This window comes from Lemur catta, chromosome 1 (genome assembly GCF_020740605.2).
Source record: "Lemur catta isolate mLemCat1 chromosome 1, mLemCat1.pri, whole genome shotgun sequence".
Lineage (NCBI taxonomy): Eukaryota > Metazoa > Chordata > Mammalia > Primates > Lemuridae > Lemur > Lemur catta.
In genome coordinates this window covers 130,579,770-130,595,848 of record NC_059128.1, presented here as the reverse complement: position 1 = coordinate 130,595,848, position 16,079 = coordinate 130,579,770, and the positions used below count along the sequence as shown (strand labels likewise).

General features: G+C 37.3%; 1 protein-coding gene across 11 annotated transcripts in view; it reads left to right on the top strand.

Annotated features, from left to right (window-relative positions):
* The window catches only part of NSUN6 (NOP2/Sun RNA methyltransferase 6), a 43,050-nt gene that overhangs the window by 924 nt on the left and 26,047 nt on the right, over positions 1-16,079 (top strand). For 5 of the 11 annotated variants that reach the window (XM_045534338.1, XM_045534354.1, XM_045534328.1 and 2 more), the window contains 4 exons: positions 727-869; positions 2,522-2,596; positions 3,754-3,909; positions 7,587-7,666. In XM_045534338.1, coding sequence (XP_045390294.1) covers positions 2,588-2,596; positions 3,754-3,909; positions 7,587-7,666 — 245 coding nt within the window. In that variant the 5' untranslated portion in view covers positions 727-869; positions 2,522-2,587. Of the gene's footprint in view, positions 1-225; positions 247-726; positions 870-1,093; positions 1,777-2,521; positions 2,597-3,753; positions 3,910-7,586; positions 7,667-16,079 lie in introns of those variants that run through there. The other 6 variants (XM_045534363.1, XM_045534303.1, XM_045534312.1 and 3 more) reach the window with 6 other exon arrangements.

The following is a 16,079-nucleotide window of genomic DNA, read 5'->3' as shown; positions in this document are numbered from 1 at the left end:
CAACAAAATACAAAAAAAGGTGTAAATGCTATACTTAGAGCAAAGAAACTGAAATTTCAAGGAAAAAAAATGTCAAACAACTCAAATTTAAAAAATAAAACTATAATATTTCTTAGAATGAACTATTATAAAGTAACTTCAGGTGATACTTGGAAGAACTGGCCTCAGCTGGCATTGAAGTCAATTTATTACTCAGATAACTAGGACCAATTTGTGCATGGCTTGAACCAAGACTTAAAGGGACAGGTATGTTCTGCCAGTAAGGAATGAAACGTACTCTTTAAATTTTTTTTTTAAATTCTCAACCTTTAAGGTAATGTTCGCTGTGATTTTAGTCTAGTTGATCAGTCTCCAGATTAGATGGGATTGATAGATTTCCCATTAGAAAATTCTCTTCTTCCATATGGTCTAAAAGGTCAATGTGATCTCATTTGGCAAGTTATCTATTGAGAGAACACCACTGTTTGGAGGCTGCAGTGTAGGTGATACAAAAGAAATTTAATGTTCCTATCAGCGGGAAGAGTATGTAGGTAAGATTCTGATAAAGTTATTTTATGTTTACAAAGAGGAGTCATAATATTCTGAGCTTCAAAACATCTAACAGGTCAAAATATCCTTAGGTCTTTGCCTGTGGTCATTATTCAGTCAATGAGAATGAACATCTCCTCTACTTTAGGGCTCAATATGACCAGCCTTCTCACATTTGATAAATGTTCCTTCCAACAGGTACCTCAAAGTGTCCATCTTGAACACATAAAGTCCTTTAGGGGCTCTGGTGCTCAGTGGCAGTCCTGGTGGCTTTTGATCAAGTTCCTAACCACTGCAGATACATAAACTGCCCAAGAATCTTGCTTAACTCTACCCGCAAGGTAAAGCTATTCTCTTTCCCAGAATCTATGTGGTTGTTCTTACTGAGGTAGGAAAGATATTTTCAAGATAAAGCATTTAGGGATTTAAGCCCGGCCACCTCTTCTACTAGGTGATCACCCCAGCAGGACAAATTGGGTCCCTCCCCTTATTCTAGCAAGCGATATCTTCCACGAACTCGTACCATTTCCGGGCACCCAGCGCTCCCCACCCGGGAACTAGGCCTGTTTACTCACCCCGCCTGCCGCCCCTCCCTACTTAAGACCTTGCCAGACCCGGTGGGCGGAAGCGCCGCCCGCGGCGTTCGGAACCCGAAGGGGCCTGGTAGCCGCGATTTGCGGCTGCGGATTGGGGAACCGGAAAGGGCGGGGGAACACCGCAGGCGCCGGAGGTGACGCTAAACCGGAAACGGCTTTCCACGGAGAAGTTAGGGGCGCGGATTTGGAAATTAGGATATAAGCCTGAAAGCAACCGAGCCACTTCCAACCTGGTCTCCCGGTCTGTGTTTGCTTCACCACAGATTCAGCTACAAAGCTGTTTTTTTTTTATATTGGGGGTGGTTTTCTTTGCTACCTGAGGGCATTGCCTCAATGATTTCCGTGACCATCCCCAGAGGACCAAAGACGCTTCTAATCTGGCAATGCTCGAGAAAGCGTGGACGTTTTCTGCACTGGCAAATTTAACTCGGCGTGATCGGCACGATTTTCGTGGGCACCTAGTGGTCCCGGCGCTTTGGGAGTGGCTGTTTTTGTCAGGACATTGCTCACTATAATTCAGAAAGAGAAAAACCTCCAGTTTCCGGCATTTCTCTTGGAGAACTAAGCAACGAGAAAAATGTCTATTTTCCCTAAAATATCTTTGAGGCCAGAGGTTGAAAACTATCTTAAAGAGAGCTTTATGAACGAGGAGGTAGGTCAGATAAAAATGTTAGATAATATTTGCAAAAATTCAAATATTTACACACTCTAGAGAAATAAAAAAGGTCTAAAGGGAAATCTTTACAGCATGATTTGTTACAACTTATCCGAATGTAAAAATACCAATATTTTCTACAGGTATTAATGCTTACTGAGAAAGGTGAATAAGGCCTGTGTTGTTTTAAAACTTCGGAAGGGGAAAGAAGGCGCCCAGTGGTCGGGGGAACTGTGTGCCTGGAGAGGTTACAAGGATGAACGAGAAAAAAAAACTACACCTGTACTCTCAGTGCTTGCTCTGGCAATTTATTGAGGGCCTCTTAAATCCCAACAGTGGTGCTAGGTGATTTGCAAACGTTTGCACTTTAATCTTCACAGTCTTTTTTTCTGGTAGAGGTTTGTTCCTATTTTAATAGGTTAGAAAACTGAAGGTCCAAGAAATTATGTAACTGACCCAAGTTGACACAGCTATCAAGCACCTACTGAAATCTGAAGGCGAGGAGCTCACGTAGAATGAAAAAAGATACAGATTTTGAATATCAAGCAGTTGATTTGCATTCCAGTGCTTTGAGGAAATTACTTTCCATTGCTTGACATTGATTTCCTCTTCTGTGAAAATTGAGAATGCTTCAAAGTATTTTACAAGGTTGTTCTAGGGTATTAAACATGAGTGAAAGCAACTGGCATCATTTTGGCATACATGTCCTCAAAAAACGTTAATCTTGTTTTACTGTTGGCAGTGCCTACCACAGAAGTCCTCAGTGAATGTTGATTGTCTTTGATTGCAAAGCCTGTGCTCTATTACCATGCTGCCTGTAAGCAACTTTGTTTTTTGCAAATCCTTGGTTTTCTAGTCAAATTAAAGCCACTTAAATGTTACTCATTTTTGAATGTTATTGAAGCCATGATGTCTAGATTTGATTTCTAGATTTTATTTCCAAAGATTATGTTAAGATTAGACTAAAGAAAGAGCAAATATATTCTTTTGATTTCAAGGGATTTAAAATATAAGGAATATATTAAGAGAAGTAGGGACATTCAGCAGTTTTTTCCAAGCAGTTTTTAAAATGTTGAGCATTGTTTTATAACAGGATCCAGATATCTTTCTCTGACGCCACCTCTGCCTTGAACCCATCAACTGTAGTTTTACAAAAACAAAAGCCATCCCTTTGTAAACAAACAAACAAAAAAAGTTGACGAAGGGGAATATTCTGTTCTCATAAAACTAAACTTCAAGAAAGTACGAATACTTTAAGACTGATGGATTAGTAGACTGACAAGTGGTTTGTGAAAATTTTGTGAAACAGAGTATAGTCCAAAATGACAAAAAAAGGGAAATACGTGCCTTAAAAAGCTTCAGTTAAGTGCAAGGGAACCTGGTGGTTTGAGTATTTGTACCTTCATTTCTGACAGATATCTTTGCTACTCATTTTTTTTGGACAATAGCTATTTGTTACATTTAATATTACCATATTTAAAAAGCTGATGTCCTGGGGGAATCTTCGGATGACAGTGAGTGTATCAATATTCTTTAAATATTGGTATCTTAAAAGGCTACTAACCAGTTTCTTCTAGGATATGATGTTAGTATTTAACTAGCTCTACAGAAGTGCTATAAGAGTGAATGCATTATAAATAAATAGAATGAAATCCTGAATTTACGTGAAAAAATGTAGCCGATAGTATTTTCAATATGTTGATCATGCTTTAAAGTTGAGGCAGTGTTTTTTTAAGCCCTTTAAGTGAGGTATTATACAGGTGTTTATAATACCACAGTTAAGCCCAAGAACCCTGTGATGTAGTATTGTCCCCGAAGTGTCATTAACATATAAACAGTACAGCAAAATAAAATGGAACTGAACAGTTGCTGGAAAATGTTACGTTAGATGGAACAGCTATAGAAGCATATTCTGCTGAATGTTTTTAATTCATGTAGTGAAATTTAAAGATTAACCTGTTCTTTTGTTTTTAGGTTGTATCTGCTTTGGGTGAACAAGCAGCAGAAAGGAAGTTTGAAACTCTGTTAAAGCACCTGTCACATCCTCCATCATTCACAACTGTCAGAGTGAATACAAATTTAACCTCAGTACAACATGTGAAAAATCTGTTACTTGATGAACTTCAAAAGGTTTGTGGAAACTTGTGGCATTTTGTTCATGATTGCATTTTTACCATATGTCATATTGCTCCCCATTAAAATCGTATGATTTATATAATACTATTCCAGTTTTACAGATAAAGAAATTGAGGATCATGAATGCTAAATTGTTTAAGGTTGTAGTAAGTGGTAAAGCTAGTGCTTGAACCTAGCACTTTAGATTCTGAATTTATTCATTTTTAGTGACTAGATAGTTCATTAAGCCCCTCTGGGCCTCAGTTGCTTCGTTATTAAAATATATGTGAAGAGGTCCAGTGTAACCCCAAAATTCTGTGACTTTGTAATAAACAGCATATAGCAATCAGAAGGACAGATGGTATACTTGTATACTTGAGATGAGCCCAGAGGTAGGGAGGTATACACTGAATACCTGTGGGGTTAAGTTTTTGGTTGGTTTTTTTTTTTTTTTTTTTTTTTTTTTTGAGACAAGAGTCTTGCTATGTTGCCTGGGCTAGAGCAAGGTGGCATTATCATAGTTCACTGCAACCTCGAACTCCTGGGCTCCAGCAATTCTCCTGCCTGAACCTCCCAAGTAGCTGGAACTACGTGCGAGTGCCACCACCCCTGGCTAATCTTTCTATTTTTTTGTAGAGACGGATGTCTCCCTCTTTCTTGCTCAGGCTGGTCTTGAACTCCTGGCCTCAAGCAGTCCTCCCACCTCTGCCTCTCAAGCTGCTAGAATTACAGACTTGAGCCACTACACGCAAAGGTTATGTTTTTAATTGACATAAAAATAGATGTTCCATATTCTTTGGGGCTGCTTTAAAAAAAAAATAAAAATAGATGTTGAAGTACCTTATCTTTAAGAAACCCAAGAAATTAGAACAATATAATGAATCTATTTTAAAAATAAAACAACAAAACATTTTTTTATTCAACCAGTGAAATAGTTGTGGCATAATATTGCTGTTATAAGTGAAAACGATATTATAAAATGGCATTTTATGAGTTCCAAGCAGAAAAATATTTGAGTTATCTTTTTTAATAGTGTCTTTTTTTTGCTTTCAAAAACTTTGCATTTCTGGTGACGGACACACCAAAAGCCCTGGCTTAATCCTTATATGAGGTATCCGTGTAACAAAAACAGTTTGTAGCCCTTAATATTTTGGAATAAAAGATTAAACTTTGCATTGTGTTTCATATACTGTACACTGAAATTTGCCTCCAAAGAAATTAAGATGAACGAAAATAGATGCTTGAAAGAGTTCCTCTTTAATTGTATATTGTAGTTATTAAATCTGTTATAATAAATTAGTAGATATTGACCTGTTTCTACTTTTTTGTATATTAAAAGCAAGAGGCAAGTATGGTTAAACGGCTTCCATTTGTATATTACAGATGATGTTGAGATATTTAGAAAATTTCAGAAAATTCTTCCATTGGCATTGATTTATTTATCACTTTTTGTTTAATCTCATTACATTTATGGGCTCTTTGTCATGCACTCCTTAAGAACAGTTCTATAAATATCAAGTTGTGAGTAGATGATCATGTTATAAAAAGAACCAGCTATGGTATCTGAGTGTATGAGACAAAAACTGTTAAGTAAGACTTAGAGACAAATTAATCTCATTTTTACTTATGGATAGTGATAATCTTTTTAAGCATAATATCATTAGGCATAAAATGTAAGCAGTTGCTCTAAGCAACTAAAATGATTACTTTTACATAGCCGTGCATATATGTTTTCAGCTAGTAGAAACTGTTCTGAGGCTCATTGAAGGTGTCCATAACTCAGGCAGATCTAGACTGTTTTTCTTTTTTAAATTTTCATGTTTGAAAGACAAGGTCTTGCTCTGTTGCCTGGGCTTGAGTGCAGTGGCACAATCTTATTAGTTCACTGTAGCCTTGAACTCCTGAGCTCAAGTGATCCTCCTGCCTTGGCCTCCCAAAGTGCTGGGATTAAAGGTGTGAGCCACCGTGACTGGCCCCAATTGTTTTCTTTACTAGCAAATTATTCCTAGAACCTGGGTATTCTAGTATCCTAGTCTGATGTGTATACAAGATCTTACGAGCTGGATTTAGGATAGGGCAGACAGCATCACTCTGGGCTTTGAGTCTCTTAAAGGTTAAGATTGGACAGGGAAGCTTGGGTCACTATATATGAAACTGATGGTAGTAGAGCAATACCTGATGCTAGCAAAAAAGGGGACTTGGAGGGGGCTTTGGACTATGAATTTCCTTTCTCTTTCCATGTTCCAAAGCTCATGTGTGTCCTAAAGAGATGTACTGAATAGTATCAATAAAAGTAAGTGCTTTGTCCCAATATTTCTCTGGACAGCCTATTAAAAGTTAATACTTTAAAGTTTCATTGGCTGATGAGAATATGGAGAAACAAACCTCCATACATTGCACGTGGGAATGTGAACCAAATAGTACTTATAAAACAAAACACAAAGAAATGACAATTCATTATCTGTCTTTGGAAAGGTGTGTTTCCTATGGTTAATGTTGTAAGGTCATGAAAACAATGAGAGAGGGAGGGGGAGGGATAGAGAAGAGAGGCGGAGTTTGATCGAATGAGGACTTTACCTGTCATATTGCTTGTTAGCTATCTGTTGGATATGGTTACAATCTGAGATATCCTTTGGGAGAAGCAGAAGTCCAAAGAGCTGGTGACTTGGTAGAAAGGTAGTTAAATTTCTGAAAATGTGGACAATTACCTTCTCTTTCCTTATCAGCTTAGAAGTAAATAGGTAGATGTTAGAAGTTTTTTCTAGATAGTATATGGATACTATAGGGCAATGCAAATATGAATTATTATTGCTTTTTTATGTAGTATGTGCCGATGAATGAATTGGTAGATACTAGCCTATGTGGGCACAGACTTGTACTCAAATATGTGCGTGTTACCCTCTAACACAGTGTATAGTCCCTGTCATCCAATCCACTGTGCAGCTGCTCTTTATTCTGCTGCATGGAGCACCCAGTTGTCTTCTGCCTGCAACAGTGGTACACTGGTACATGTTTAACAACCCACTTTTGGGAAAAATAACCCTGATTTGTGGTGTTTGCTGATTTCCATGATGTAAATACTTCCACTGTGTGGTACTATGGTAGCTACCAGCCTGACCATGGAGTTGGGAAGAGATGCACACAGTGGCTCTCCTGAGCCTGCGTGAGCTGGCTTCAGCCCCTATACCACCAGCCCTGCACCTGTGTTCATTGTGACAACCAAGTACAATAGAGGATACTGACAATCCTGAACCTCTACCATAAACATTTATTTCCCTCCCCAAATCTGACATGGCATCCAGTGTTGATAGTGTACATTAAATAGCATTTAGTAATCTCAATCTTTAATGTCCTATTCAGAAGCTTTTCTTAAATAAATACTACATGTAATTCTATATTGGCTATGTTTTCAAAGTAAGTCACTTAAGGTAAACATAGTTTGGGTTTATAATGCTGAACAGTAAGTGAAATTGAGTCTTCTAAAGAAGTCAGGATACTTCAGAATTAAATTATAGAGAAAACATAGTTGTTTTGAGGTCTTTTTGATTTTTATAGTATCCCGTGGAATGAAGTGAAAGTGTCCCAAAGCTACCAGAGCTTCTTGCTGTGATAGATAATGATACTGAAAAGTTCCATAAATTGAAATTTATCAAATATGTTTACTTACAATTATCTTTGTTTATTTTTAACAGCAGTTTAATGGATTAAGTGTTCCCATTCTTCAACATCCAGATCTTCAGGATGTCTTACTTATTCCTGTTATTGGACCTAGGTTTGTAACTATTTCATTTCCAAATTATGTTCTTCTAAATGAAAATTTGTCACAAGGATCTTTTTTATTATTTGGTGACAATGCTAAGTTTCTACATTGTTAGCAACTTTATATAAACAGGAATTCAAAAATTTATAAATGCAGATTCCGTACTCTGTCATGCAAAACACTACAGTAGAATACTAAGAATTGCCTAAGTATCTTGAGAATAATGAACTTGAAGTCCATTTAATGCAGTGATTAACTTTTTTTCTCACTTTCTGAGAAGCTTTATTTCATTTGTTTACTTGTATTTCTCATGAGATTCTAGTGCTATATTAAAACTTTTTGAGCTGCAAGAAAAATACAAAGCAGTGTATTTCCTGCCTTCATAGCGGATGTGTTTGTAAAATTTTATTCATAATTCAACAATTATATAAAGTTCTAATATGTCATTTATGTTCTCATGTATGTATTTGAAAGGCATATGTTTGAAAGTTGAAAAAATAGGCTAGGGGTTAATATGAGGCCCACAGCTCACTGTTGACCAATTGCAGATGGGTATATGTGATCCAGACATACAGGAGGTTATTCCCCGGGGAATAGCTAGCGTGGTGGACTGGATAAAAGCCTCTGTAGGGTCTATTTACCCTGAGAACAGGTACTACCCAACTCTCCCTATAAATGCTAAGTGGAGCACTCCAGATGAAACAGCTGATGTGCCTCATGTGCAAGCCATGTAGGACTGGTTTTATGATGACCAAAACATTCAACTGCTGAATGTGCCAGTTACCCAGGTCATGGTAACTGCTGTGGTAAATGGCGCCCCTTCTGCATGGGCACACCATATGACATTACTCCTGCAAAACTGAATAGTAATTCAAGAAGCCTCAACAAATTTGCTGTGTGTTTCGCCTCGTGGGTCTTATAGATGCTTATAAAACATTAGAACAGTTAACAAGAAAATGGTGAAGGGTAGAGGGGAGAGTCAAAGGACTCGGAAAGGTGGAAATTTTTAAATGGTTATTAAAAATCAAGGTGAATAAAAAAAATTGGGATAAAAAAAAAAAAAAGGAAGAGTCATGGCACTGATCCTAGGAGTATAGAAATCTTTAGATGGTTATTAAGAAACGAAATAGGTGAAAGGAAAACTAAATAAAAATAAGCTTTCATATAATGGGAGTTCTGTTCCCCAGGAGCATTTTAAAATCCCTAATTATGGTATAAAAATTTCTTAAACTGCTAAGAGTTACAATATAAAAATGCTTTTTTTTTTTGTTAAAGCTTTAAAGTAGTTTAGTGGTTAACAATAGAGCAATGGGTTAATAAATTATGGTTTATGCATGTAACAGAATTTTGTGTGGCCTTTAAGAGAAGATGTTCATGATCAGTTTTTAAGTATCAAAAGCAAATTACTGAACTTAGGTTAATTGCTTTTTTTACAATTAAAAAAATGCAGCTATACATTCATGTGTATTTATTTACATATAGCAAACAGTCTAGAAGCTATAACATACCCAGCTCTTAACAATGGTTAATTCTGAGGAGGTTATATTGGGAGAAAGGGGAAAGTAAAAGATTTTTACTTGTAACATTTCTGTTTTATTTTTTTTCATAAGAATGTATTATTTTTGCAATTAAGAAAAAGCCAGTCATGGTGGCTCACACCTGTAATCCCAGCACTTTGGGAGGCCAAGGCAGGAGGATAACTTGAGGCCAGGGGTTTGAGACCAGCAGGGGTGACCTAGTGAGACCCCCATCTCTATTTTTTTTTTAAAAACTAGCCGGTTTGTTGGCATGTACCTGTAGTTCTAGCTACTGGGGAGGCTGAGACAGGGGGATTACTTGAGCTCAGGAATTTGAGGCTGCAGTGAGCTGTGATTGCACCATTGCCCATTGCACTCTAACCTGGGCAACAGAGGGAGACCCTATCTCTAAATGGAAAAAAAAAAATTCATTTTATAGGCTCTATTGTTTTTTAAGACAAAATTCACATACAGTGGCATGTAGATATCTCAAATGTACACGTTGAATTTTGCCAAATATGTACAACTGTGTAGTCAAAACCCACCCTAGCCAAGATAGAACATTTCCAGTACCCCCAGAAAATTGTCTTGTGCTCAGCTATCCTACCAGGAATGATTTCTAACATCTCTTAGTTTTGAACCAATCAGCTACTACAGTAGATCACAATCACAGATCTTTTGAAGTTACACTCCTTTTGAGGATGCAAAATCGTAGTTGCATAGGTTCAAAATTTGGCCATTTCTTACTCTGTTAAATATCCTTTCTTTATTCTTTAGTTTTAGTTTTTTTAAAAGAATAGAGTTTAATTAGGTTTTTCTTCTTTATAAAAGTAAGACAAACTTGTAAAAATTAGAATTGTACATAAGTACAATAGTAATCATCATATTGCCCATCCCCCTGCCCAATTGTTTCTCTGAGCATTGAATTTGAATGCATCTAGACAGTCTCTGTGTTTACACCTGCATACCTGAATGGGTGTGTGTAGTCACATACTCACTTATAGAAAATTATTAGAAAACATTGTAATATTCTGCAAGTTGCTTTTGTGTTCATTTAAGAATGTATTGGGGAGGGTGGGAGGATGTGTGTGGGATAAAAATGGACCTCTCAAGTAGCATGAACACTGTTTTGGCGGTGGGCACACCAAAAGCCAGATATCCATGTAATAAAAACACTGTACCACTTTAATTAATATTTGAAATAAAAAAACAAAAAAGCCCCCAAGTATTCATTGAGTGCCTACCATATGCAGGCACTGTTCTATAACACAATAACATTGAAAAAAACATATGTTGTGGATATTTTTCATCTAATTAATAGCTGCCTAAATGTATTTTATCATTGAGCCCAATTTTAATTTTTCAATCCTCTATTGATAAACATTTAGTTTTTTTCCTGTTTTTCATTATTACCGAAAGTGTTGCAATATATATTTGTGGACTTGCGTAAACATGTCTGTGGAGTAAATTGGCATGGCATAGAATTACTGGTTCAAAGGCCTGTGCTTGTTTTAGTTTGAGGCATATTATCAGATTACCCTCTACAGAGTTGTACCAGTTAATGTTTCAACAGTGTATAAGAGGTTGTGATTCATTCTTGACAATGCTGGCCATTTTAGCTTTTAAAATACTTGGATGATTTTACTCTAATTATTTTCTATACTTCTTTTACCTAACTTTCATAATCCTTTCATCCTGTTCTTTGTAGTGATCTAGGTTACTCATTAGGACATTATTGATCTCTAAAACACAAATGATGAGGACACATTAAAAATCCCTTAGGACTGTAAATTCACATATCTGCTTTTCATTTCTAAAAGGAACAAGTCAGTTCCTTTTTGTTTTTTAGATTTCTCACTCTCAATAAATGTCTTTGACTTTCCATTGTGAGAAACGAGGAAGTTCTTACACTCAGATTTTCCCTGAAACTTCCGCCAGCTAATTTTTATTTACTGTTAGTTTTTTCACATTGTTATTCTTTAAGTACAGTTCAAATGAATGTCGTGCTTACTTTGAGTCCTTATGGCACACTTAGTTCTTCGGTTAATGTTGATTAATCTCTCTGCTAGCATAGTCATCTAGCAGGTCTCCAGCACTCCCTGCCCTTCCCCGAAGTATGTCTCTTATGTACTGTATTCACTTCTTGCTTGAGAATGGCTGCTTGTTACCTTTGTATGTATACAGCAACTTGGCTGAATATAGTAGTTTCACACCACATATTATTTTCCTCAGTGCTTTGTGGACATTGTTTTTAAAACCTTATGGCATCAAATGTTACAGTGAAGACAATCCCAGGCCCCTCAAAATTTTTATCCCGCTTGTAACAGTATCTTAGTTTCTACTTGGCGATCTATGGGATTCTCAGTCTTTGAACTTCAGAAAAATGGCCATAGTATGGTTTCATTTTTAATGAAACACTGTGTAACTTTTTAGTTAGAAGTCTCCCATTATTTCTTTGAATATTTTTCTCTTACATTTTCTGTATTCTCTATGATAAGGACACCAATACTTTTGATTTCAATAGATTTTTGGTTACGTGGATGTATTACATAGTGGTAGAGTCTAGGCATTTAGTGTACCTATCACCCAGATAGTGTACATTGTACCCAATAGGTAATTTTCATCCCCCACCCTCCTTCTGAGTCTCCAGTGTCCATTATTGGAGACTCATTATATGAGATCCATTATATGTCCATTCTGTGTGACCATGCATACTCATAGCTTAACTCCTCCTTATAAGTGAGAATATGCAGTATTTGGTTTTCCATATCTGAGTTATTTCACTTAAGATAATAATGGCTTCTGGTTCCATCCACGTTGCTGCAAAAGACATTGTTTCATTCATTCTTGTGGTTGAATAGTACTCCATGATATATGTTATATGTACCACATTTTCTTTATACACTCATCGGTTGATGGGCACTTAGGTTGATTCTGTATCTTTGCAATTGTGAATTGTGCCGTGATAAACATAACAGCGCAGGTGTCTTTTTGTTTGATACGACAGCTTTTCCTTTGCATAAATACCCAGTAGTAGAATTGCTGGATGGAATGGTAGATCTACTTTTAGTTCTTTGAGAAATCTCCATACTGTTTTTCATAAAGGTTGTGCTAATTTACATTCCCACCAGTAGTGTATAAGTGTTTCCTTTTTTAATTCATTCATACCAACATCTATGGTTTTCTTTGCTTTTTAATAATGGCTATTCTGACTGGGGTAAGGTGGTAGCTTACTGTGGTTTTAATTTGCACTTTCCTGGTGATTAATGATGTTGAGCATTTTTTCATGTTTTTTTGGCCATTTTTATATCTTCTTTTGCAAACTGTTCATGTCCTTTGCCCACTTTTTAGTGGGTTTTTTTCTTTTCCTTTCCTTTTCTTTCCTTTCTCCTCTTTGCCTTTCTTTTTCCCTTTCTCCTCCTTTCTTTTCTCCTCTCCTTTCTCCTCTCCTTTCCCCTTTCCTTTCCTACAGGATCTCACCCTTTTGCCTAGGCTAGAGTGCAGTGTCATCATAAAAGCTCACTGCAACTTTAAACTCCTGGGCTCAAGTGATTTTCCTGCCTCAACCTCCCCAGTAGCATGTACCAGCATGCCTAGCTAATTTTTATTTTTTTAAGTTTTTAAATTTTTTTTTAGAGACTAAATCTTGTAGTGTTGCCCAGGCTGGTCCTGAACTCCTGACCTCAAGAGATCCTCCCCCTTCTCAGCCTCCCAAAGTGCTGGGATTACAGGGGGGATCTACTGTGTCCAGCCTGAGTTAATTGTTATATATGGTGAGAGACGGGGATCCAGCTTCATTCTTCTGCATATGGCTGTTCTGTTTTCTTGGCACCATTTATTGAATAGTGTGTCCTTTCCCCGGTGTACATTTTGTCTACTTTGTCGCAGATTGGTTGTAGGTATATGGCTTTATTTCTGGGGTCTCTATTCTGTTCCATTGATCTATGAGAACAGTAGTACTTGGTGTATTGCATTTCTGTGGCATGTATTTTCTGTGTTAGGGGTTCCCAAGACAGCCCTTGGGTTCAGTGATTAACTAGACAGGACTTACCATATAGTCATATTCATGACTAAGATTTATTATCTGAAAGGATACAAAAGCAAAATCAGCTAAGAAAAAGATATATGGGGCTTAGTCTGGAGGAAACCAGGTGCAAGCTTCTAAGAGTCCTCAGTGGGGTCATATAGGATGTGCCTAATTTCTCTAGCAACTAACTGTGAAATGTTGCCTAGCAAGAAAGCTCATTAGAGACTCATTGCTTAAGTTTTTATTGGGCTGATCACATAGGAATGCTCTGCCTAGAACGTACCAAAATTCTGGACTCCCAAAAGGAAAGCAGGTATTCAGAATAAACCACATTCCTTGAATAAACAGTTTAGGAACAGTGGGCCAATCTTATCATCAGATAAGTTTTATATCACTATTGGGAACTGCTTTTCCTATTCAAGTTTTCAGACACCAGCCATGATCAAACTGCTCTAGCAGGCCTTTCTAAGAACAGCAATCTCAAACCTGTATCCAGCAGTCAGTACAATTAGGAAGTGATTCTGTCTTGCCTTAGGGTTTAGGCTGGAGAAAAAAAAATCTGAGAATGTATGACTACAGTTCCATATCTCATAAGGGTTTGGAATCCAAATGCATATAACCCAAGTTGTCTTGGAACCTGCAAGCTGGGAAATTAACATAACAATTTGGTCCTAAGCCAATTCCTGAGATGTTTGGCAAAAACCAAACAAGTCTACTCTGGAGTGTCACATATTCAAGCCACAGGCTTTTCTCATTGTTAAAAGCTACACTAGGAATCAAAGCACTATGAGTGAGAATCAACATATACAATAAACTGCAGGGTTAGGTTTCTCCCAAAACTGTAACAAATAGAGCTATCTACAGAGACTATAAAATCAGTCTTCTTAAAATGATTAAAAACAAAAGAAATCTAAAACATGAAAGAACCTAAGGGTAAATAAAAGAATTTTATTTCTATAAATAAAAAGCCATTAATATTAAAAACTCATCCAATGAGGTTTAACTGTAGATTAGACCCCACTGATGAGAGAACTATTGAACTAGGAGATGATGCTTAGGAAGTTATCTAGAATGCAGCAGAGAGAAATTAAAAATATGGAAGTGAAATTGAATTATGTAAAATAAAATGGAAAGGGACTTTATATTTCTAAGGAGTCTCATATATGGAGAATAGAAATAATGGGAGAATGGCAATAATCAAAAATGTAATGAATAAGAATTTTCCAGAACTGACAAAAGGTTGAGGAAGTATGTCTGCAGCCAAAAGTGAAAATAAATTCACGTGTAGATACTTGAATAAAACTGCAAAACACTGAAGACGTCAAGATCTGAAAGCAACCACAAAGGTAGAAAGCAGGAAGCTATTTCAGTAACTGAGTGAAGAGAGGATGTGTCTGAGGTCAGGAGATGGGCCCACAACGCGAGTCAGAACAGAAACAGCATGATACGGTACCTTAGTGAATGGCAAGGCTTAGGTTTAAGATGATGCTGAGCATCTTAGTCTTCTGAGAGTGGGTGATTTATAAAGAGCAGAAATGTATTTCTTACAGTGTTGGAGGATGGAAAGTCCAAGATCGAGGCATCTGTTGGCATCTGGTGAGGGGTTCTCTTGGTGCATCCTCACGTGGCTGAGGGAAGGACAAGAGAGAGAACCCCCCCTCCTGCAAGCCCTTTTCATAGTGTCATTAATCCATTCATGAGGGCTAAGCCTTTATGACCTAAACACCTCCCGAAAGTCCCCACCTCCCAATACAGTTAACATTGAGAATTAAGTTTCCAACATATGAATTTTGGGGGACACATTTAGCCATGGCACTGAGGCTTCCAGTTTGGTTATCTAGGCAGATGACACCTCCTTCAAGATTGGAAGCATTAGGATGAAAAGACTAGAGATTGTGTCAAGGACTTGAGGAGTGGATGAGTGAAAAATAACATTGTTTATGTATTTTTTTTTTTAGACGGAGTCTTGCTCTGTCACTTGTGGCATCAACCTAGCTCACAGCAACCTCAAAATCCTGGGCTCAAGTGATTCTCCTGCCTCAGCCTCCTGAGTAGCTAGGATTACAGGCATATGCCACCATACCCAGATAATTTTTCTATTTTTAGTAGAGGTGGGGTCTCACTCTTGCTCAGGCTGATCTCGAACTCCTGACCTTAAGCGATCTTCCCACCTCAGTCTCCCAGAGTGCTAGGATTACAGGGGGTGAGCCACCTCACCCGGCCCATTGTTTATGTTTTATTGAGTTTGAAGTAACTGAAACATCTATATGTAAAGCTGTCTGTAGGTAATTAGAAATATCAATTCAGAGGCTGGAAAGGTTGAACATTAGAATTTGTGGGTTATTTTTGTAAGTGATTATTGAAATCATGAGCTTGCCAAGGAATAGAATGCAAAGTAAGTAGAGATGGTGGCATGTTTTGGAACTTGGGGAAATGAGCCTCTTGAAGAAATAGGCAGAAAATGAGCAATGAGAATGTTTGGGACCAGGAGGGAACTGAGAATTTAGTGAGATTTGATTATTTGAAGATCGTAAAGAGATGGGACACATTTAGTTCTCCCAGCAATGAATTGTGACAAAACATGAAATACCAACCAGGGAAGCTCATTAGAGACTCAGTGCTCAGGATTTTTATTTTGGGCTGATAATACTGGCACCCTTGGTCTTTGGCAAAGTCTTCCCTGAGTGTTAGAAGTGATACCCAGGTTTTCGTGGTCTAAGAAATGAATGGGATGAGAGAAGTTGGAAGTCGCTCAGAAAGGTTGGGCAGCAAAGGAAGGAAAAAAGATTTATCTTCATTTGCATATATTTAGTTTAAAATATTCGTAGTTTACCATGCAACAGTTTACTGCTTTAGAAATGTTTTTGTAATTCTTTGTGTA